Source organism: Mastigoproctus giganteus, chromosome 4, assembly GCF_048544385.1.
Source record: "Mastigoproctus giganteus isolate SK-2022 chromosome 4, ASM4854438v1, whole genome shotgun sequence".
Classification (NCBI taxonomy): domain Eukaryota; kingdom Metazoa; phylum Arthropoda; class Arachnida; order Uropygi; family Thelyphonidae; genus Mastigoproctus; species Mastigoproctus giganteus.
Window position 1 is genome coordinate 72,433,833 of NC_143578.1, and position 24,222 is coordinate 72,458,054.

The following is a 24,222-nucleotide window of genomic DNA, read 5'->3' on the forward strand; positions in this document are numbered from 1 at the left end:
GACACAGCATGGCTTTGTTAAGGGGAAGTCTTGCCTGACCAATTTGATTGGATACTATGATGCAGTCACAAAAGAACTGGATGCAGGGAATAACTTTGATATTATATATTTCGATCTTAGAAAGGCTTTTGATACTGTTGCACATGGTAGACTGCTGCACAAATTGGAGCAGTGTGGCATTGGAGACAAATTGGTGCTATGGAGAAAGGGATGGTTGAGGGGGAGAAGACAGAGAGTGGTAATCAATGGACACTGCTCATCATGGACTAATTTTATTAGTGGAGTCCGTCAGGGCTCAGTGTTGGGTCCATTATTGTTTTCTGTATTTATAAATGATATTGATGATGGTATTTCAAGCTTAATGTCCAAGTTTGCAGACGATACAAAGGTTGGCAGGGTTGTCAAGGACACTACTGACACTATGCTGCTGCAACAGGATCTGGAAAGGTTGAGCAGATGGGCTGAGAGGTGGCGAATGAAGTTTAACATTGACAAATGTAAAGTACTACACATGGGAAACAGCAACCCCAGAGCAACGTATCAACTCTGTGGTACTACACTGACAGTGGTAGAGAATGAAAGGGACTTGGGGGTGGTTGTGCAGGCAGATATGAAGTTCTCTGAGCAGTGCAGATGGGCTGCAAGAGTAGCTCATGGAGTATTGTCAATGATATACAGGAATTTTTCCAGCAGGGATAAGGAGGTGATTATTCCCTTGTATAAGGCAATGGTCAGGCCACACCTAGAGTACTATATACAGGTCTGGAGGCCTCATTTCAAGAAGAATGTAGAGCTGCTGGAACGAGTACAGAGAAGGGCAACAAGATTAGTGAATGGAACAAAGGGGTGCTCTTACGAAGAAAGGCTTAAGTTTTGCAAATTACAGTGTCTGGAGACTAGGCACCAGCGAGGTGATCTGATAGAGGTGTATAAAGCCTTGAATGGTTTGAGCATGCTCAATGCTGATGGGATTCTTCCTCTAGCTCAGAATAATCACCTGAGAGGGCATAAATTCAAATTGAGGAAAGACAGATGTAGGATAGACGTGCGGAAATTTGCCTTTAGCCAGCGGGTGGTTGGTTGGTGGAACAGACTTCCATCCCTTGTATTGGAGGTTGATAGCCTAAATAAGTTTAAGGCTGAGCTGGACAGGTATTTTGAACGAACAGAGGGGTGAAGTGGGTTTTTTTTTTTTTTTTTGGCTGATGTTGCATAATCTTGCTTTCTTGCATCAAATGCCTCTACTAATGCTAATGCTAATGATTGATCATAAGCGTTACAAGAAGACAACAAAGAAAATACAATTCCCAGTGCATTTGATGTATCTGTAGGATAGGATTAGAGAGCTCTTGTCCATTCCAGTTCAATAGTGGGGTGGATAAAGGTGGAAATTTACTGTTCAAACACTATTTTTCTCCAGATTAATCTGATATCAGTATTTTTATTAACTGATGAGGTGAATTTAATCCAAATTTCTTTTCTTGCTTTGCCTCTGATATAACAAGCTTGAGCTCTAAGCTGTTTATAGTTAATAAGATTGGAGGTGGTAGGATGTTTGCGGAAAAGGTTCCATGCTTTGTTTTTCTCTTTTTTTTTTTTTTTGCATTGTTGCAATCTTCATTCCACCAGAAATTTAATTTTTGTCTATTTCTTACTTGATATTGAGGAATGGCAGGGAACGCGGCTGTCAGCATTTGATTCGTGATGTGCTCGGTAACATTGTTGATGGAACCAGACTGAATGATATTGTTGTTAAATGAGATGTGCGTTTTGTATTTTGACCAGTGAGCCCTTGAAAATTTCCATTTAATTGGACTTTCTGTTGGAAAGGAATAGGATGTTTGAATTTTGCAGATTAACGGATAGTGGTCACTGCTATAAGGATCACTCAGAGATACCCAATCTATCTCTGAGATAGATTGCAGATTTTGAATGCAGATTTTGCAGATTTTGTCTAATGCAGATTTTGAACCTGTAGGGAGATGCACATATGTAGGAGAGCCAGTATTTAGTAATGTTAAATTCTGTCTATCGATAAGCATTTCAATAAGCTTACTGTCTGAGGTGGGGGAACCCCATAATGGATGATGTGCATTAAAGTCTCCTAGTAAACAAAATGTAGATGGTAACTGCATAACAAGATCTTCGAGTTCCTGAATAGTAGATTGATGATTAGGTGGAAGATAAATTGAAACCAATGTCAGAGTAATACTATTCACAACACGCGTGGCAATGGCTTCTAAGGATGTTTGTAATGGAATGCATCTGGAGGGGATGCTTGAATCCACGAGTATCGCTACTCCTCCATGAGCACTATTGGAGTCAGCCCTGTCTTGCCCTGAATACAGTGTAATTTTTGATTGAAACTGAGACCAGAGATCTCAAATTAGTTTCTTGCAAGCACATTCAAGAGGTTTCTAGTGGTGAATTAATTTATGTATATCATCTATGTTACTGCAAAGACCTCTACAGTTCCATTATTTGGTTGTGTAAGAGGAAGATGAATCCGTCTGCTTTTTATGCGTGGGTTATTTATAACGGTCAGGTTTAGATTTTTTTTTTTTTTTCTGGGAAAATTGGGCATCCTGAATCATTTTTATCTTCCATATCACCATCTGCATGTAATTCAAGAAAACCTTCTGGTTGGGCATACCATCAGTATCCATGATTGCTGGTTGTCATTGTTTCACCTCCACAGAATCTGATTTATGCAATTTTTCTTCCACTTTACTGTGGGTTAGGTTTTGAGTTGGAACTGTGAGTGGCATATTATTACTTTGGTCCACTAACTGTGATTCAGATGTAGGCTGAGTTGATAATACTGATTGAGCCCAGTTGGCGATAGATTTGTCGACTGGCACTTCTGTCTGACATGCTACTGAATTGTGACTATGGGTAGCTGAAGCGCAAGTGGTTTTTGGCATGCTTGATTTTACTTGTCTTCTAGCTCCTTGAAAAGATACTTTATTTTCAGTCTAGTATTTCTGTATTTTTTTTCCTAACTTCCAGAGATCACAATCTTTGAAACTGATGGATGATTGTCCCTGCAATTAGGACACTGTGGAGTTTGTGCCTTGCATTCTGATTGAGTATGAGTTTTGCAACCACAGTTTGGACATGTTGCATCTCCACGGCATGCTGTCTGGGAGTGACCAAATTTCTGACATTTGTAGCATCTTAGAGGGTTCGGGATAAAGGGCAGAACACGGCAGTTTAAATAACCTGCTTTGACTGAGGATGGTAGATTCGGTGAATTGAAGGTTAAAATTATGCTACATGTTGGGACTAAGGTGGCATCTTTTCATATCATGATTCTCTTGGCCTGAGTTACATTTTGATCCTTTAGTTCCTGGATTATTTCTTCCTTGGAAACATTTAATAGGTCCCATTCACTGATCACTCCCTTGGAAGAATTCAGGTGTTATGTGGAATGACTTGAATTGGAATTCCACTTAAAGATATAAGTCTTAACAGTAGGTCAGAGTGTCTTGGGTGAGAGAGAGCAAGTCACCAGATTGAAGACATTTCACCATTTTTGGAGACGCTGCTGCATTTTCAAAGCATTGTTGTATGATGAAAGGGGAGAGCTTGCTGACAGGCTGTGAAGACAGTCTTTTTGACAGTGAGAAGTCATGATCAGTTTCATGGTTGTAGTGTTGAGAGCTCTATAATTGTGGGAAGTCATTAGTGTCCATGTTTACTCCTTTTAGCCCTGGGAGAGGGACTTTCTTCTCCCAGGTTACCGGCCCCACCACGTGGAGATAGGAGCGGTACCACAAGCAAACAAGTGGTTATTAAAGTTAGTAGAGTAAGTTAGTATTTAATATAAGTACTAAAAAAAGAAAGGTAGATTCCCTTTCTGGGTTCTTATGTCAGACTTTTTAGGCAAAGAACCACTTTAAGTAAACAAAACAGAAGAAAATCACACAACAAAAATAAAATTATATCACTTTCAAAGAGTACTCTATTTCAAAGAATCACAGAGAAAAATTGCTTGTCACAATTGCTTGCATGGCACTCAGGGGCCCCAACTTGCAGTATATAACCAAGTTGATCAGACAAGCCTTCCCCTTAACAAACCACATGCTGTGTCTGAACTATAACTGCAGTCTTGTCTAGTTACTTTGAAAGGGGATATATATATATATATAAAATAATTGCTTACAATTAGAAGAGATTACTTTGAAAGGGGATAGATATAAATTAATTGCTTACAATGAGAAAAGATTACTCTTTGAAAGGGGATATATTTCATATTTTGGGGCCTCCGTAGCCAGGTGGGCCAGGAGCAGCAGTGCGTAGCACACACACTTCTTGATTAGACCAGGTTCGAGCCCACGACCATCAAATACGGAGGATGCGGAAAGGTCAGGGAATGATCACCGCATATCCCCGGAGCAATAAGGCTTTAGTTGCTAATGCTCTTAAAAACCAAATAACAAACAAACAAACATTTCATATGTTGTTCTTTATTTTTGTAAAAATAATGCAGTATTGAAATTTTTAACGAGATCTCAAATTTCAAAATTTAATATAATATCATTATTTAAAAATTCTTAACCAAAACATTAAAAGAAATATTAAAATATTTTTATACCGATGCATGTTCTTCTAAGAGGATCTAGAGAGAATCCAGATTGACAGGAACAACTATAGCTGCCTAATGTATTTTCACATGTTTGATCACTGTTACATGGGGCACCTTCCTGACATTCATTAATATCTGTAAATTTGTATAAAAGTAACATTGTAAAAACACATTTCAAAGACACATTAAAACAGCCAAGGGCATAAAAAATTATCTAAATGATAATAGTCAACATATGCCTCTTCATTAATTTTTTTTTTGTAACCAGGTATCCAAAAATGATCATCCGGACATTTCTAATAATCTGTCTTTGCTTGTCTAACCTCATTTGTGACTTGACTATAGACTAGTCTTATATCTATCATAGGCTTCTCCGTCACCTAATACTTTATATGTATCCCATGCATGGGCACCGGCAGCATGGTGAAAGGTGGTACAAATGTACCACCTCTGGATGTCGAAGTAATAAACAATTTTTAATATTCTCATTCATTTATTGAAACAGTCAAACAATACAAATTTTACAAAAAAAAAAAAAAAAAATTAAAATATTAATTCAAATAATTTATTAAAACAAGAACAAAATTAAAATAACTCTTGAGAAACAGAATTAAAACCCATTAATTTTCGTCATTTTCTTTAAATAAATATTGCAATCTTCTCGGCTCCTCTGCGAATATAGTTTGACATTGTTGAGTTCATAAAATCTTCATTGCCAATGACGAAATTTCACGTATTTTTCTTTTTTCACTCTGCCCGAATGTGCTCACAGTCTGCGCAGTTCTTTCTCCCACCAATCATGAAATGCTGGCTCAACTGTACAGGTAAATCTGTCTAGCTTGACTTAATCAAGATGTTGCATGTATTTGAAAATTTGTTGAATAAACCATTTATTCCCCCATGCACCACCTTCCGTCTGCGTGGGTAGCACAGTGGTGTTGTCACCGTCCTCCCCACACCGAGTTGGAAAAGGCCTGGGTTTGAATCCCGTCGTTGAGATGAGAAAATTTTATGGGCTTTTTTTCACTCTGTGGCTGAGTTAGTTGGTCTCAGACAGAGATAGCAAGGTTTTTTTCCCCAGAAACAGGTTTTTTCGTCCAGCAAAACAGGCAATCTGCCAGCTGGGGTGATAGATCCCCCAGCTGGCAGAGTGAGCTTAATTAGGCTGTTATTTTTCAAAATTCTGAGTTATTACTTTCGGTTCTGATTTGTCAAGTTCTGATTATTGTATTGCTAACAACTAATAACTAACAATGCCAACAAGTCGAAGGAAGGTTCTGGTGCCTCAGATAGAAGTATCTGAGACTTCTTCAGAAGAAGAATCGGAAGAAGAGGATCTAGTTGAACCACCATTGAGGAAAACTTCAGTCAGGGCGAGTCCAAGGCTCTATTCTCCAGAAAAAATGGTACAGACCGATGCTGAACTCCTCAACCAGACGGGTTTGGAGGAATTGAATTATTATCGACATCAGCTAAGGTTTCATATGGTAATGTATCATAAAGCCACAGGAAAAGAAGTGGATATTGTTATGAATTACTGGGATAAGATGGTTGACGCTGTTCAAACGTTGACGCTTGAGAATAATCAACTAAAGGCTAAGCTAGAAATTTTAACAGAAGATAGAGTTTCTAAGCCAAAAACGTATGCGGATGCTGTGGGTTCCTAAGAAATAAAAACCAAGACGACAACCATAATTTTAAAGGCTAAGTCAAATAAGTATAAATCTAGTGACCATGTCAAGTCTGAGCTGGCGGGCCGAGTTGCCCCGGTTCTAATGGATGTGAAGGTGATTTAAGTAAGACCAATACAAAATAAAAGAGTGGTGATTGAGGTTGCTTCTAAACAAGATGTCCATAAGATACAGGAATGTCCAAAAAGTACAATATCTAGGACTGGAGGTTGAGCAGAACCTTCGGAGAATGCCTCGACTTGTGGTGTTTGACATAGATCCAGAAGTTTCTCAGGAACATTTCTTGAAGGAGCTTTGGGAGAGAAATTTGGTTGACCAAGGTGTCAATAAAGACCAAGTTATCTCCGAGACCAAAGTGCTAATGAGAAATAAAGCCAGGAACTCTCTCGGATATAATTACGTGGTGGAGGTTTTCCCACATATTAGAAAAGTGCTGTTAAATCGTTCAAAAATTTTTGTGGACTGGAGTTTCCACCGGGTCCAGGACCTATGGACTCCAACACAATATTACAAATGTATGGCGTATGGCCATGTGGCCCGGTATTGTGACTCGGACGAGTTCTGTGGTCACTGTGCTGGGAAGGGCCATACATTTAAGACCTGCATGAGATGTGCAGAAACACTGAAGTGTGTAAATTGTTGGAGGAGGAAGTCCCCCTCGGCCCATGCTGCAAATGATAGAATATGTCTTAATTATTTGCATGCAGTTGACATACTGAAAAGAAGAACTGAACTCGATTGAGTTTAGTTTAGTGCTGGGTCGGGGTGGGCTCCTCTAACAGCTAAACTGGTTGACTCTTCCTGGCTGTTGCCGGTACCAGCCAGGAAGAGTCACAATAATGTTGTTGTTGGGTCCTTAGGGACTGGACTGGTGTCAAATGTGATAATGAATGGTCGAAGCTTATTGTATAATTATGTATAATTCATATTGTATAATTATGATCAATTATTTTATTATTTGTCCGGCAGATGTCTGGGCGGTTTCCTGGATAGGGCAACCTACCTCCTCGTGGTGGGGACAGAAACTCGTGGTGGGGCAGAGATGCTGACTCCACCGCGAGGCTAAAGGTTGTACTATTCAAGTTATTTTGTTATTAGTCAAGATTGACTGTTATAATTGTTACGTGTGATAATTTTACCTTGCAAAGATTTTTGTAATATTAACAATAATGATAAGAGTGGCATATGGGCGAAAGCCTAGGCGTCCATATAATGAGAGCTCAAAAAATGACAAATGCACAACTGTCTGCATGGGTAGCACAGTGGTGTCATCACCGTCCTCCCCACACCAAGTTGGCAGAGGCCTGGATTCGAATCCCATCGTTGAGATGAGAAAATTTTATGGGCTTTTTTTTCACTCTGTGGTGAGTTAGTCAGTCTCAGGCATAGATAGCAAGGTTTTTTCCCCCAGAAACAGTTTTTTCGTCCAGCAAAACAGGCAAATTGACTAGAGAACACATGCAATTTACAGACACATGGGTATATGTAATAACTTACTGGATGACCCTAACACAGTAAAACTACGATAAGGTTGGTTCAGATAATCAAATATACATGAGAATACCCAGTTCATAAGAAACAAAGTGTAATTAGGCCTACAATTAAATTATTGTACACAAGGTTATTGCTATTGTATTTTGGATTATAAAGTATTATAAAAAATAATTGATTTAGGAAATAATAACCAAAACGTTTTGGTTATTATTTTGTATATTGACATTAAAAATGCCTTTACTGGAATTTTAAAAGCGTTACATTTCCTAGAAATCATTATATAAAATTGTCATGAAACCTGATGTGCATGCATTGTACTGGATGTTAAAAATGTCTTTTTTTGGGCACCTGCATTGTACTTGTTGCGTGCAGTGATGCAGCAGTTATAATGGTATAACGTAGTGCATCACTGTTAAATTGTAGGAAACAAGTGCAGTGAAGCAACAAGTACAATTGAGCAGTGACGTTATACCATTATATCAGCATAATGATTAACCATGCTAAAATCTACAGCCCAGTATTCAAAGGAATATCGTGAAAGAAAGAAAGAAAGAAAGGGAAGTTGAACAGAAATGTGAATTCGAATGAAATTCAATAAGAGTGTTTCATTATGAATGGGACTTCCCAAACTGCACCCAAAAAAATTTGAGCTGAAATAATGAAGGAATATCATCAACGGAAGAAAAGGAAATTAGAAATTTAAACTATTCTAAATCGGCGCTTCCATAGCCAGGTGGGCAGGAACAGCAGTGTGTAGCACATGCTTCTTGATTAGACCGGGGTTCAAGACTGTGACCACCAAATATGGAGGATGGGGATAGGTCAGGGAATGACCACTGCATTTCTCCGGAGCAATATGGCCTTAGTTGCTAATGCTCCTAAAAAAACCAAACAACCAACCAAATATTCCAAATCATAATGAAATTCAACCACAGAGTTCTACTATGCCTGATACTTATGACAAATCTATAACTCCAGCAGAATGAAGGAAGGAATATCGTGCACAAAAAGAAGCACTTCTATTGAAATGCAATTGAGCAGCAGCCTGAAAAGCAAGGCAATGGGAATTTCCAGGACTGCTGTGAGTCATAGTGGAACAAGTAAATACATGGGCTGCATTAGGGTAACTAAGAGTAGGAACAGGTGCATGTATACTTGCATGTACACCAATGCTAGGAGTATAGTTAATAAATTCAATGAGCTTGATGTGCTAGTCAAGACATCAAAGGCAGATATTGTTGGGATATCAGAGACATGGTGTCACACCGACATAAGCAGTGCAGAACTGAAATTTGGGGAGTACAATGTGTACAGAAAGGATAGACAGTACAGGAAGGGAGAAGGGGTTATGCTGTTAGTTAAGAAACACATGCAATCTAAGGAAGTGCATCCAATTGATGTTGGTGGACAATGCAATGTTGAGTCTGTTTGGAGTGACATAAGCACTGGGAAAGGAAAAATCAGAGTAGGTGTGTGTTATAGGCCTAATGAATCTGATGAGTATACAGCAGGCCCCCGTTATAATGTGGTTTGCTTTACGCTGATTTGCCATAACGCTGTTCTTATATTATAATCCGTATCTGACTATAACACTGTCACAGATCACCATAACGCTCTTTTACAGATTGCATTTTTGGCATATTTAACGAAATCGTTTCATTGAATGGAGTTAATAGTTTGAAAATGAATAGCAAAACAGCATTAAAACGTTTCCACACTCAATGAAATTTTCTCGCACGCTAATTTAATGCAGTACAGTGACTTGTAACGTAGTTCCGAGATCAACATTTTAAAAAAATATCAAGTATATACTGCTTGTAATATTTCTGTTATATGCATTTATCCGAAGTCTAGTCATCACTCAGTACAGTATTAGACATCGTGCGTAACGGACAGTTTACTTGAACATTGTATCATAATTAATGCAACCAACGCAGTTACGTTTTCGAAGAGTTAATAATGGCGGATAAGAATGAAAAAACGTCTGGGCGCAGTACGAAGAATATAAATGTAAGAAAAAGACTGAATTTGAAAATTAAATTAGACATTTTGAAGCAAATCGATTCCAGTCAAAGACAAGTGGATGTATGCCATAATTTAGGACTTGCAAGTTTAACTGTAAGAACAATTATAAAAAAAAATAAAGAATTAATTTTAGCAGCGGGAAAGATAGCTGTTCCATTGCAAGCAACTAGGGCTAGGCCGGCTATTAGGATTGAAATGGAAAGACTTTAACTAATTTTATTGAAGATAATATCCAATGCAGAATTCAGTTAAGTTAAATATTATAAAGAGAGAGAGAGAGAGAGAGAGAGAGAGATTAGCCAATATGATGATCTGAAGAAAACTCACCTAAAAAAAAAAAAATGTGGAACCATTTAAAACTAGTAAGGGCTGGTTGAATAGATTTAAAATCTAGGGAGAAGCCGCAAGTGCAGATCAAGGAGCCAAAACTTTCAAAAAAGAACTTGTTAAAATTATTGAAGAGGGGTATTATGTGTTATGCTTCTCAACAAGTTTTTAACATAGATGAAGCAGGACTTTTATGGAAACGAATGCCTAAAATAAGTTTTATATTGTAGAAAAAAAAAAAAAACATGCCAGGTTTCAAAGTAGCGAAGGATCGGTTGACTTTATAGTTAGGTGGTAACGCCGCGGGAGATTTAAAATTAAAACCCCTTTTAGTTTATTTGGAAGAGGGCCAAAGTTGAACTCAAATTGGACACATTTTTCATGATTAAATTCATCAATTAAATTAAATCAATTTAGATCAATTAAATTCATGATTTTAATTGGAATTTTAAGTTTAATTTTGATATGTAGTAGTTACCACATAATTATATACATGTATAATGCAGAATATTTTATATGTACAAATATTTGAATATTAAATGTTTTGACCTACATTTGTGCATCTTTTCACTACCGTTTATTATTGATTAGGAAATATCCTATGGCATCGACCGCAACTCACAAATATATATGTTACCTTATGGGAATATGGTGCTCGCTAGCGTGGATTCACTTTGCGCTCTGTTTTTCCGGAACGAATTATCAGCGTTAAGCAGGTAATTATCAGCGTTAAGCTCATTACTTCACAATTTCTGTAATGAGCAATTGTGCAGAGAAATAGAGTGGGCTAGTAAATTAGAGTGTCTTATAATGGGGGATTTTAATTTCACAGATATTGACTGGAATTTGTGAGTTGATCACTCACACACTACCAAGACTTTTGGGGATTTATTGGATGATTGTTTTCAACAGCAGCATGATCGGGAGGCAACTAGAGGGAGTAATATTCTTGATCTGATTATCAGTAGTGATTCTTCATGCATCAAGAATCTGCAGAAAAATAAACCAACAGGTGGCAGTGATCACAGTGTGCTGAAGTGGGATTTACTCAAAGAGGTAACTACCGTGTAAACTCTATGTAAACTCTAGAAGGAAGGGGATGAATCAGATTAGTCCACTTGATATCGATGGTTCAACTGTTGATGATCCTGCTCAGGTAGCTAACAAACTAAATGAATATTTTGCATCAACATTCACACATGAGGAGTTATTCAGGGAGTTGAATGCCAGAGGTGTATTCAACTCTGGCAGTAAGCTAGATAATCTTGTAATAACTGAGAGTAAAGTGGAGGAAAAATTGTTGAAGATAAACACAAGAAAGGCACCTGGGGTGGATGGAATCTATCCAGTTATACTAAAGGAGGTGGCAAAGGAAGTAAGCAGACCCTTATAGCCATAATTATGAGAGTTTCTCTGGACTCAGGGGAGGTACCCATGAACTGGAGATATGCAAATGTGACCCCAATCCACAAGGAGGGTCAAAGGGAGACACAGGCAATTACAGACCTGTTAGTTTAACTTCTGTTCCAGGGAAATTAGTGGAGGCACTGGTTAAAGATGCATTGCAATATCATCTAGACAAGACTTCAGTTATAGCTCGGACACAGCATGGGTTTGTTAAGGGGAAGTCTTGTCTGACTAATTTGAATGGATACTACAATGTAGTCACAAAGGAACTGGATGCAAAGAATAACTATGATATCATATATTTGGATCTTAGAAAAGCCTTTGATACTGTTGCACATGGAAGACCGCTGCACAAATTGGAGCAGTGTGGCATTGGAGGCAAATTGCTGCCATGAATAAAGGGATGGTTGAGTGGGAGAAGACAGAGAGTAGTAATCAATGGATACTGCTCTTCATGGACTAATGTTATTAGTGGAGTCCTTCAGGGTTCAGTGTTGGGTCTATTGTTGTTTTCTGTATTTATAAATGATAATGATGATGGTATATCAAGCTTAATGTCCAAGTTTGCAGATGATACAAAGGTTGGCAGGGTTGTTAATGATGCTAATGACAGTACTCTGCTGCAACAGGATCTAGAAAAGTTGAGCAGATGGGCTGAGAGGTGGCAAATGAAGTTTAACATTGACAAATGTAAAGTGCAACATATGGGAAGCAGTAACCCTTTTAACCCTAGAGTAACGTATCAACTCTGTGGTATTACACTGACAGTGGTAGAGAGTGAAAAGGACATGGGGGTAATTGTGCAGGCAGATATGAAGTTTTCTGAGCAGTGCAGATGGTTTGCAAGAGTAGCTCATGGTGTCTTGTCAATGATATACAGGAACTTTTCTAGCAGGGATAAGGAGGTGATTATCCCCTTGTATAAGGCAATGGTCAGGCCACACCTTGAGTACTGTATACAGGTCTGGAGGCCTCATTTCAAGAAGGATGTAGAGCTGCTGGAACGAGTACAGAGAAGGGCAACAAGATTAGTGAATGGAACAAAGGGTTGCTCTTACAAAGAAAGGCTTAAGTTTCGCAAATTACAGTGTCTGGAGACTATCACCTGCTAGGTGATCTTCTATAGGTGTATAAAGCCTTGAATGGTTTTAACATGCTCAATTCTGATGGGATTCTTCCTCTTGCTCAGAATAATCACCTGAGAGGGCATAAATTTAAATTGAGGAAAGACGGTTGTGGGATAGATGTGTGGAAGTTTGCCTTTAACCAGCAGGTGGTTGGTTGCTGGAACAAACTTCCATCTGTCTTTGTAGAAGTTGATAGCTTAGATTCAAGGCAGAACGTGAGAAACATTTGGAGCGAGTGGATAGGTGAAATAAGGGGTTTTTTTTTTTTGGTTTTTTTTTTGGATGATGCTATATAAGCTTGCTTTCTTGCATCATGTGCCTTTGCTAATGCTAATGTCAAATTAGAAATGGCTAATAATGAGTTATCTGATTACATCCTTATAGTGTCTACACGAGCTGACAGTGAGTTTGAAAAACTAGTGTAGAAAAAACCATTTGGATTTAGTTGTAACATTTGTGATTGTTTATGGTTTCAATTAGATTTGAAAACATTTCCAACAACTTCATATGAATTACTTCAAAATGAATTTCCTTTACAAGAAGCGAGTACTTCCATGACATGTAATACATGTCATACTTCATTAAAAGAGTAATGGATACCAACTATGGGCAAGTCAAATGGATTTATATATCCAACATATCCTAATGATTTGCCTCCACTGATGTTGTAACTGAGCGTTTGATATCACTACGATTACCCTTTATGCAAATTTGTTGTTTACGTTATGAACATGGACAATATGGGATTATTATTATTATTATTATTAGTCCTGTAGTGCAAGGAAGTGTGAGGCTTATGTTCCACCAGCCAAAAAAAAAAATTTTCTGAGTTACCCTGAGAGAGAGAGAAAGGAATCACCATGATAAAGAAGAATGATGATATCTAGCTCATCAGGACCTGGGTGTGCCAAGCCCATACTCACCAGATGTGAACCCCCAAGATTAAATGTACCAGTTAACGTAAATACAATGGTTCATCTATTACCTAGAGAATTAGATGATGATTATGCCATTAACGTACATATAAAATGAAGACTCATACATAAATCATCATATCTACAAGGATGTATGCAGAAGAAAATAGTGAAAATATGGTTACGGTATTTGATAAATTCACCTTTGCATAAATTCTATGGCATAAAAATGAGTGACGATTCCTTGGGAACAAATGATGATAGTGAACAGGAACATTCAGATGATATTGTGTCAACAATGATGATGAACTATTGTTAATTCAACAACAAACATTATTATGGTCTGAAGATAAATATTTATGTATAGCACCGGGTAGGAAATCATCTCCAAGGAGGCGCCTCCGTAGCCAGGTGGAAAGGAGCAGCAGTGCGTAGCACACGCTTCTTGATTAGACCGGGGTTTGAGCCCGTCACCACCAAATATGGAGGATGCGGAAAGGAATGACCACCACAAATCCCGGAGCAATATGGCCTTAGTTGCTAATGCTCCTAAAAACCAAATAACAAACAAACAATCTCCAACAAGTTTCATATTTGATATACATGCAGAAGAACTTTCTTTTCCAGCTATATACTTGGGACATGCACGAAAATTTAAAATTGGATTGCACTGAGTGAATTTCATTGATCTGATCGTCATGGAGTAACTCCCTAACATTTGCTATATATGGCAATGAAAATTATGCGAATGCATACCGCAGAAAATTTTAAAATTGCATTTAAATCAATTGTTAGCTGTAGGAATAACAGCTAACATTATTCATTCTATATTGGAATCGAAAGAATTCATAAAAAAGTCATTGGAGTCTAACTTGGCATTTCCAAAATCAATTCCCAATTTAGCATATTATTGGAGTCAACGTGAATGAGATGTGTCTGTCATGATTCGTCAATTAGGAAAACCTACAATGTTCTTGACGTTGAGTGCATGTGAACCAACATGGATCATATTACTATGTATGTTATACAAATTCAGATAGAAACAAGAAATTACAACTAACGAAGTTATGGATCTACCTTACATGGAGAGAGCTACATTAATAAAGGAAGACCCCGTAACGAGTGCTACATACTTTAATAAAATTGTTGAGAGTATACTCAAAATTTTAAAATTGAAAACTTTAGTCTGTATGGGAAATATTATGTTGTGAATTTCTTTAAATGCATTGAATTTCAACATCGAGGAAGTTCACATGCACATATATTATTATGGATGAACAATGCATTAGAATTTTATTCTACACCATTAGAATAAAAAGAAAGTGGGATGGAAGAAGCAATCCAAATGATGGATGCATTGTTCTATAAAGAAAACTTCAGATTATTCAAATTTACAGCAACATAAACATACTTTTACCTGTTATAAAAATAATAACGCAAACCGACGCAAATGCCAATTTGAAGCACCTTTTTGGCCAATGTCGCAAACTTGTATATTGATACCGATGGCCACAGATGACAATCAAAGATCAGCTTATTGCAAAAAATATTGTAAAATGTACGACTAATTAGAATTGGATAATTATGTTAATTTCAAAAAATCCTTAAATCACCATAGTTTACCCATAAATTAAACTACTTACTTTGTGTAAAAGGAATCGTTTTTAATTATATCTCATATTGTGGCTAACTTCACATCGAGATACCAGGTATTGCACTACTTCGAATAAGTAATGCTTCTCTAGCAGAGAATTTTTTTTTTGGTAGTTGTTGGCGCATCGGCTTCTGTGGCCATAATGCACCTCCCAAGGTTTTTGCAGTACTTTGATCCAAGCCCGAGGCGGGATTCGAACCCGTGACCTTTGGGTTGCCAGGCAGGTACTTTACCCACCCGGCTAGCCCGGTCGGCTCTAGTAGAAGACTAATGTTATTTATTCTCAGTGGATACCACCACCCAGATGGCACCATTTCAAAGCTGTTGGCCTATCACCCAGACAATGCAAATATGCCATCAGTTGTAAAGTGGTTCCACAATATGAGAGATGCCAAATGGTAATAGAGAATGATACAATATTTGAAGATTAAATGCACAATTAAAAATGACACCTTTCACACTACATAAGTAGTTTAATTTATGGGTAAATTATTATTAGCCATATGGGGCAAGGAAGCCTGAGGCTTGTCTGCACCAGCCAAAAAAAAATCTCGAGTAACCCTGAGAGAGAGAGTGTCAGAAGTAGAAAGGAATCACCAAGAAAGAGAAGAATTATGATATCCAGCTCAGGACCCTGGGTGTGTGCCAAGCCCATACTCACCAGATGTGAGCCCCTGTGGGGTGATATGGTGTATCTACACCGTTATTATATAGTTGATTTAAATCCATATCATATTATTATTAGCTAAATGGTGCAAGGAAGCCTGGGGCCAAAAAAAAAATTTCTGAGTTACCCTGAGAGAGAGAGAGAGAGAGAGAGAGAGAGAGAGAGAGAGAGACAAAAGTAGAAGGGAATCACCAAGAATGAGAAGAATGATGATATCCAGCTAAGGACCCTGGGTGTGCCAAGCCCATACTCACCAGATGTGAGCCCCTGGGTTGTTGTGAAAATCCCAACTTTGATATATATGAATGGAGAAGTGAATAAATAAAACTGCTAAAACTTAAACAACCTAAAAATAGGTTGCCATATCACTAAATATATAAAAACAAAAGGTTATTAATAATCTATAAAACCAAGTTAAGAATAACAGGGTACACGGTAAATCATAAAAATCGTTATTATGCCTTCTGCATAATATTTTCAAATATTGTATCATTCTGTACACCATTTGGCATCTTTCATATTGTGGAACCACTTCGCAACTGTGATGGCATGTTTGCATTATCTGGGTACCTGCCCACACCACACTGATGATTGGCCAGCAGCTTTGAAACAGTGCCGTCTGGGTGGTGGTGGTATCCACTGAGAATAAATAACATTAGTCTTCTCTACTAGAGCAGCTTTACTTATTTGTAGTGCAATACCTGGTATCTCGTTGTGAAGGTAGCCACAATAAAGGTAAACTGCAGCAATTATCAACCCACTGCAGGATGGAAGCCTCCTCGACAATTCATGCTGAGAGAAATAGACCATAATCTGCCATGCTGGTCCAGTGCGGATTGGCAAATCGGCCATATTTAGCAGTCAGGGGCTTGAACCCCGGTCTATTATGCCTTTCACACAAAGTAAGTAGTTTAATTTATGGGTAACCTATGGTGTATCTACACCGATATTATAAAGTTAATTAAAACCCACATCACATTATTCCTTGTGCATTTAATCTTCGAATAAACTAACAGAGGAATAAGCAACCTGCAACGGAAAATTATAGAGCTACAAGAAGAATATCCTGATATATGGCTAATAATAATAATATGGATATAACTGATCTAACACGAGCATTAAGTGTAGATGTATTGAATTCTGTGGAGATGAGTTCACAAGAGGCAGCTTGGTATTTATTACGATACCCAATGTCTGTGTCTTCAAGAGCGATTGAATACATGCTAACGATATGGCCACACGAGCATCAGAAATTACGTAAATCAACAGCTGAATTGGATGAACAACAAGTTTATAGTGAGTCTTTGGATATATGGAAATATAGTTTTTTTGATAAATATGAAAAACGGGGCTAAACATTAAAAGATATAACTCTTGCACAATTTACTGCCCATTATCGAAAAGGAAATGGGGGATGGGTGAAAATACAATTTCCTAAAATAATTTGGTATTGGAATTATAATAAAACATGTCTTCATGAACGCAAAATGGTAACTCTACACATACCATTTATCAATGAGGAGAATGAAATTTTGAATGAAAATAAATATTTTGAACTTTATGAAACCAACAAAGAGATAATTACCTTAAAAGAAAAGAGTTCGAATTTGATATTGAAAAAGATGCTAGCAATTTGTAGGCAACTTTGTATCGAACTTGATGAGAATGATGAAAATGGACTGGCAGTGGAAAAAATGAAGAATTTCTTAAATCAAAAGAAATTGATGATGATTTCTTTACTGACAAGAAAACTATTGATGAGGAGACAAGAATGATAATGATGGATAAATTATCATCTGTCATTAGGAAGCAAGAGAATATCTTACCATCTGAAGAATACTGTCGTTTGATGAGTAGTACTAATAAAGAACAATGCGCATTATTACTTGAAGCTATCTATTGTCAAATTGATAATCAGATACATGAACTGATATAAGTATTTCTCACTGGACCTGCTGGCTGTGGAAAGACATACTCTTAAATTATTGATGGAAATGTACGATTGCTTTTGTAATGTATCACATATTCACAATGCGTCTGTTACTTGTGCCTCCATGGGCAACGCCACTGTGGCAATCGATGATACAACAGTGCATTCTGCTTTCCATATATGTCTATCAAATAATCTTCAACTTAGTAATGAAATTCTTCAACAATATAAAACTGCATTTCAACATGTACGTACTATTATAATTGATGAAGTTAGTATGACTAGTGCAGAACTATTATCGATTACAGATATGTGTTTAAAGCAGATAACTGGTGTTCATGAAATACCATTTGGAGGTATGAATATACACTTCATTGGAGATTTACGGTAATTGCCTCCAGTGCATGCTACACCTATATATAAATGCCTGAAGAACTCACTGATTGCTCCAGAATTATGGCATTCACTACAATTTCATAAATTAGTATAAGTTGTTCAACAGTCCAATAGTACATTTTCTAAAATTCTTACGAAAAGAGGCAACGCAGAAGCGTTATTACCAGATGAACTTAAAATTACAGAATCGAGATTTGTTACCAAAGCAGATGCTACTAATTTATATCCACAAGGGGTTAGACTATTTTTAAGAAATAATGATGTAAATGCCTATAATACAAATGCTTTAATTGCAGATGAAACCCATGAAGTGGTTGCACAAGATTTATACCAAGGATATCATTCTGAAGAACAATTAGCAAGTATGCGAAATAAAATTCATAAAATGTCAGTGACTGAAACTGCAGGAGTTTAATACATTCTACCATTATTGAAAGAAAAACTGTACATGATTACTACAAATATAGATGTGGTCGATGGATTGGTAAACCGTGCAATCAGTACTTTAGTATATTTTGAATTCGAGCACGACAAAACAGTTAAATAAGTATGGATGAAATTTCCTGAGTCAAATTTCAATTTCATTATAAACAATATGCAAAAGATACACATTTACCTAGTCAATCCGTACCTATTATAAAACGATCAGCCATGATTCCATTCAAGAACAATAGGAAATTAACATGTAGATGTACACAATTTCCTTTAGTATCTGCTTGTGCTTTGATGATACATAAATCTCAAGGAGGGATCTTAGACAAAGTGGTATATAATTATGAGAAAGATCATCAACTGCAACTTGTATACGTGACATTATCTCGAGTGACCTCATTGCAAGGTTTATATATTACAAATCCCCAAGACGATTTCACCACGGCAAAGCTACTAGTAATATAGAACTTCGTGCTGAACTGGATTTCTTGAAAAATAATAAGCTACTGTCTCTACAGGTTGAACTGCAAGATTTCACACAAAGTGTTATATCTATGTCGTCAATGAACACACAAAGTTTACGGGGCCATGTTTGAGATTTCGAAATGGACATAATCTTACAGCAATCCAAAATATTTATTTTAAGTGAAATGTGGTTGGATCATGATGAAATACATTACCAAAACCATTCCAATGTGTGACTCAATTTAAAAGGTCGGATGTTTGTAGTGGTGGTGTTGCAATATATCAACATGAAGGTTCAACTATCATCAGTACACCACATATCTTTGCACAATAATAGCAGTAATGCGACAGTGGTATCATATGAAATTGGAGACATTTGTGGATCTTTGTGCAAATTTAATAGTGAATCTATTTTCATCGTTGCCATATACATCACTCCAGGGATGTCGTTAGATATAATTCATAAACAAGAATTTGATGCCATATTCCATTAAAGGTGCAAAATTATTGGAAGAGCCACTGAATTGTATACCTATAGTTCTCGCTGGTGATTTCAATCTAGAATTAAATTCTGAGGCTGGAAAAAAGTTTTGTAAATTTATGAAAGATGTATTCAATTTAGATATTAAGTCAAATACTTTAGTAATACTACACACAATGGAATGACAATCGATGGAGTATTCACTTGGGAATTAAAATTATTTGAGTGTCAAAATTATATATCTTATTTCAGTTACCATAGACCAATAATTTTAGTGTTATTATAATGTATTTTATACGAATTATTTCATTGTATAGTACAATGAAATAAAACCTGGTACATAATTTCAATTTTTTTGAAATTATGCTGCTGTATTTTGAAATATGATGTATTATAAAAAATAATTGATTTAGGAAATAATAACCAAAACGTTTTGAAGAAACAATGTATATTACAAAGGGTACTAGGAAAGTTTTGCAATATGACGCAACAATGAATCACAGGAAGCTGCTTGTTGCTGCATGTTGAGACATGTTCATACGTGCATAGTAGCCGCCGCGCCAAGTCGATGGGCTCAGTTATTCATTAGTAGTGAGAGTGTAAAGTGCTTGCGATGGCATCGTGGTCACGAAATGAGATAAGGACAGTTTTGCGGTATAATTTCGTGCGTGGTTTAACCATAGACCAGTGCTTAGAAGAAATGATTCTTGCACTAGATGATGATTGTCCACATCGTACAATGATATTCAGGTTGTATAGAGAATTCCAAAGGGGAAATTTCACTCTGGAGGATTCGGAGAGGCCGGGAAGGCCACGAACGTCAGTTACGGAGGAAAACGTTACTGCTGTGAGGAAAATGCTTGACGAAAACAGGCGAGTGACCTACCAACAGATAGAGGATACTTTGGGCCTAAATGCACCAGCAATTCGTTCGATTCTGCAAGATCGATCATTTGCACGTGAAGAAACTTTGTTCTCTCTGGGTGCCGCATCAACTGACTGAAGAGCAGATGACACGACGTGTGACTTGGTGCCGGTAGATGTTAAAAAACTTTGATAAGGGACAATCTCGGTATGTGAACAACATCGTGACCGGTGACGAGACTTGGCTGTACTATTACGATCTGCCGACCAAGGCTCAAAACAAAGTTTGGGTCTTTGATGATGACGACACACCCGTAATTGTCAGAAAATCCCGATCTGTAAAGAAGAAAATGATAGCTGTATTTTTCAAATCGAGTGGAATTGTGGAACGTGTCGTTTTGGACACGCAGAAGACAGTCACAGCTAAGTGGTATACTGAACAATGCCTGCCTAAAGTCATTGGATGTATGAAGAACCTGCGGCCAAAGTCAAGAATGGACACCTGGTACCTCCATCACGATAATGCTCCAGGTCACCGCGCCAAAGCCTGCACCGAATATTTGACCACGACAGGACTGAAACTTCTCGAGCACCCTCCCTACAGTCCAGACCTTGCTCCCTGCGACTTTGCACTGTTCCCGCATGTGAAAATGAAGCTAAAAGGGAGGGGGTTTTCCAGTGATGAGGACCTTCTACGGGCTTGGGACAACGAGTGTGCTTTACTCCCTAGTGAAACTTGGCAGAACTGGTTTAAAGATTGGTTTCAGAGGATGGAGAGGTGTATTGAATGTAGAGGAAATTACTTTGAAAAAATTAAATAAACAAAGCTGTAATGCAAAACTTTCCTAGTACCCTTTGTATATTTATTTTGAACTTACTTAATTGTTTTACATGGTTTCAACTATAAATCACACTTTTTTTTTTTTTTTTTTACATAATCTTGGGAAGGTTTATTTTTTAAAATATGTAATCTTGAATTTTTCTTGGAACCATTGAGACTGTCTTTTTTTTGTGGCAAGGTCTCTCATCATCTTTAATAGCAATATCTCCATAGAACTGCATTCAGACAGTTGCTTACACCATGCCATTGCAGTTTACAGACAGTGAAGGCCTCTGTGAGCGGACCCACTCCCTCTTCTTCATCATCAGGGGTTAAAGTCAGCACATTCTTCATCCTGGACTAACACAACAATTTCTTCTTGGGTTAAAATATGATAACCAGGATCATCAGCATCGTTGTTTAACTGTGCCTCTGCATCATCTTGCCCACATTCAGAAAACCTGGGAATCCCTTGAAATAAAGTTATAATCTCACCTACATCTTCATTCAAACCTCGCACATGCGTGACTGTCTCTTTGGCAGCACCCCAAAGTTTATGCCATGCCTTTTTCAGATTTCTTTCCAACAACACGTTCCAAGCATCTCCTACCAGGAAGCAACAATTCTTAATGTTGAGCTTCTTTGAAAATCCAATCACACTCTCTTCATCTTCCTCTGGTAAAATCAAGTGATGCAAGACTAGTGTTTTGTAAATTTTTTTAGGTTTTCTATAACACCTTGACCCATTGGCTGTAACATTTGGTGGTAAAAACCTGACAATGAAGTTGTCAATTGAATGCAGTTTTTCAAGAGGAGGGTGTAATGGTGCATTATCAATAATAAGCAAAACTTTACCAGCTTTACCCTCATTTTCTCGATGCCTCTTCACACTTGGAATAAAATCTTCGCTAAACCAATCCAAAAAAAAACGTTGGAATTCATTAAAGCATTTTTCTGTCCTTTATATTGTACTGGTAGGCACTTTACACCTTTAAAGCATCTTGGATTTCCCAATCACCAACAATGGTAAAACATGCTGTCCAATTTGCATTTGCACACACCATAAGTGTAATGTGCTGTTTGTTAGCTTTGAAAAGAGGAGCAGCCATTTTGCATCGTGATGCAAGTGATTTACGAGGGAGTGACTTCCAATTAAGACCAGTTTCATCTGCATTGTAAACTTCATCCTTGGAAAAACCTTCTTCCTCCACCATTTTCAGAAAATGGATCTTTAAAAGCTTCTGCTTCCAGGACATCACCTGATAAAGCTGCTCCTTGAATTTCAAGCTCCCTTATACCATGACGAGATTTGAAAATTTTCAGCCATCCTATACTGGCTTTAAATTCAGATGGGCTTTTAAAAACAGAGGTTCAGAAATAGGTTCACTTTGACTTCTCTTTTGTAGAAACCATAAATAAACAGTCTTCTAATTTCTCATCACTAGCTTTTTTTTCATAGTTTTCCTTTTTTAGAGCCATCTTCATTGTCTAACTTTGAATTAAACTTTAAAATTTAATTTTTTTTTCTGCTCTTTATGTCAGATATGATTGCTTTACCAACGTTAAAAATCTTAGCAAGAGATACATCAGTTTTGCTCTTTTCCAGTCTATTAATAATTGTTATCTTGTCTTCTATTGAGAACACATTGTGGTTTCTTTTGCCTGTAGATGCCATTATTAACACAAAAGGGCAGCAGTATTAAAATTAAAAAGCAAAATGACCCTATATTTCACTCTGAAATAGCCACAAACAAAGACTCGAACATTGAGTGAGTAATTAGAAACAAAATGCCTGAAATAACCCCACACTGCAGTGGCTTGCAGCAGACTGAGTGAAAGATAACTGCCCCCCCCCCCCCTTACTCCTGCACTCACAACAGATAACGGTACAACAGACAGTGATGCAACAAGGTCACGGGAGACTATCCTAGGTCCACACATTAAGTAATTACAGTAGTTAAAAACAACATTTGACTTTTAACTCTTGTAAGGACAAATTAAGACTTTCTATGCTATACTGCATATATCTTCAAATAAATTAGCATTAGTAGAGGCATTTGATGCAAGAAAGCAAGCTTATGCAGCATCAGCCAAAAAAAATAAAATAAATAAAATAAAATAAAATAAATAAATAAAAAATAACCACTTCCACTTCACCCCTCTGTTCGTTCGAAATACCTGTCCAGCTGAACCTTAAACTTATTTAGGCTATCAACTTCCACAACAAGGGATGGAAATCTGTTCCAACGACCAACCACCCGCTGGCTAAAGACAAATTTCCTCACGTCTATCCTACATCTGTCTTTCCTCAATTTGAATTTATGCCCTCTCAGGTGATTTTTCTGAGCAAGAGAAAGAATCCCATCAGCATTGAGCATGCTCAAACCATTATACTCAAGGCTTTATACACCTCAATCAGATCACCTCGCTGGTGCCTAGTCTCCAGACACTGTAATTTGCAAAACTTAAGCCTTTCTTCGTAAGAGCACCCCTTCGTTTCATTCACCAATCTTGTTGCCCTTCTCTGTACTCTAGGTGTGGCCTGACCATTGCCTTATACAAGGGAATAATCACCTCCTTATCCCTGCTAGAAAAATTCCTATATATCATCGACAATACACCATGAGCTACTCTTGCAGCCCATCTGCACTATTCAGAAAACTTCATATTTGCCTGCACAACCACCCCCAGGTCCCTTTCATTCTCTACCACTGTCAGTGTAGTACCACAGAGTTGATACGTTGCTCTGGGGTTGCTGTTTCCCATATGTAGTACTTTACATTTGTCAATGTTAAACTTCATTTGCCACCTCTCAGCCCATCTGCTCAACCTTTCCAGATCCTGTTGCAGTAGCATAGTGTCAGGAGTGTCCTTGACAACCCTGCCAACCTTCGTATCGTCTACAAACTTGGACATTAAGCTTGATATACCATCATCAAT

At 37.5% G+C, this 24,222-nt stretch overlaps 1 protein-coding gene across 1 annotated transcript in view; it reads right to left on the reverse strand.

Moving 5' to 3' along the window:
- The window catches only part of LOC150086829 (uncharacterized), a 641,413-nt gene that overhangs the window by 259,390 nt on the left and 357,801 nt on the right, over positions 1 to 24,222 (reverse strand). Inside the window, exon 18 of the mRNA XM_090372286.1 lies at positions 4,598 to 4,723. Coding sequence (XP_090228412.1) covers positions 4,598 to 4,723 — 126 coding nt within the window. The remainder of the gene's footprint in view (positions 1 to 4,597; positions 4,724 to 24,222) is intronic.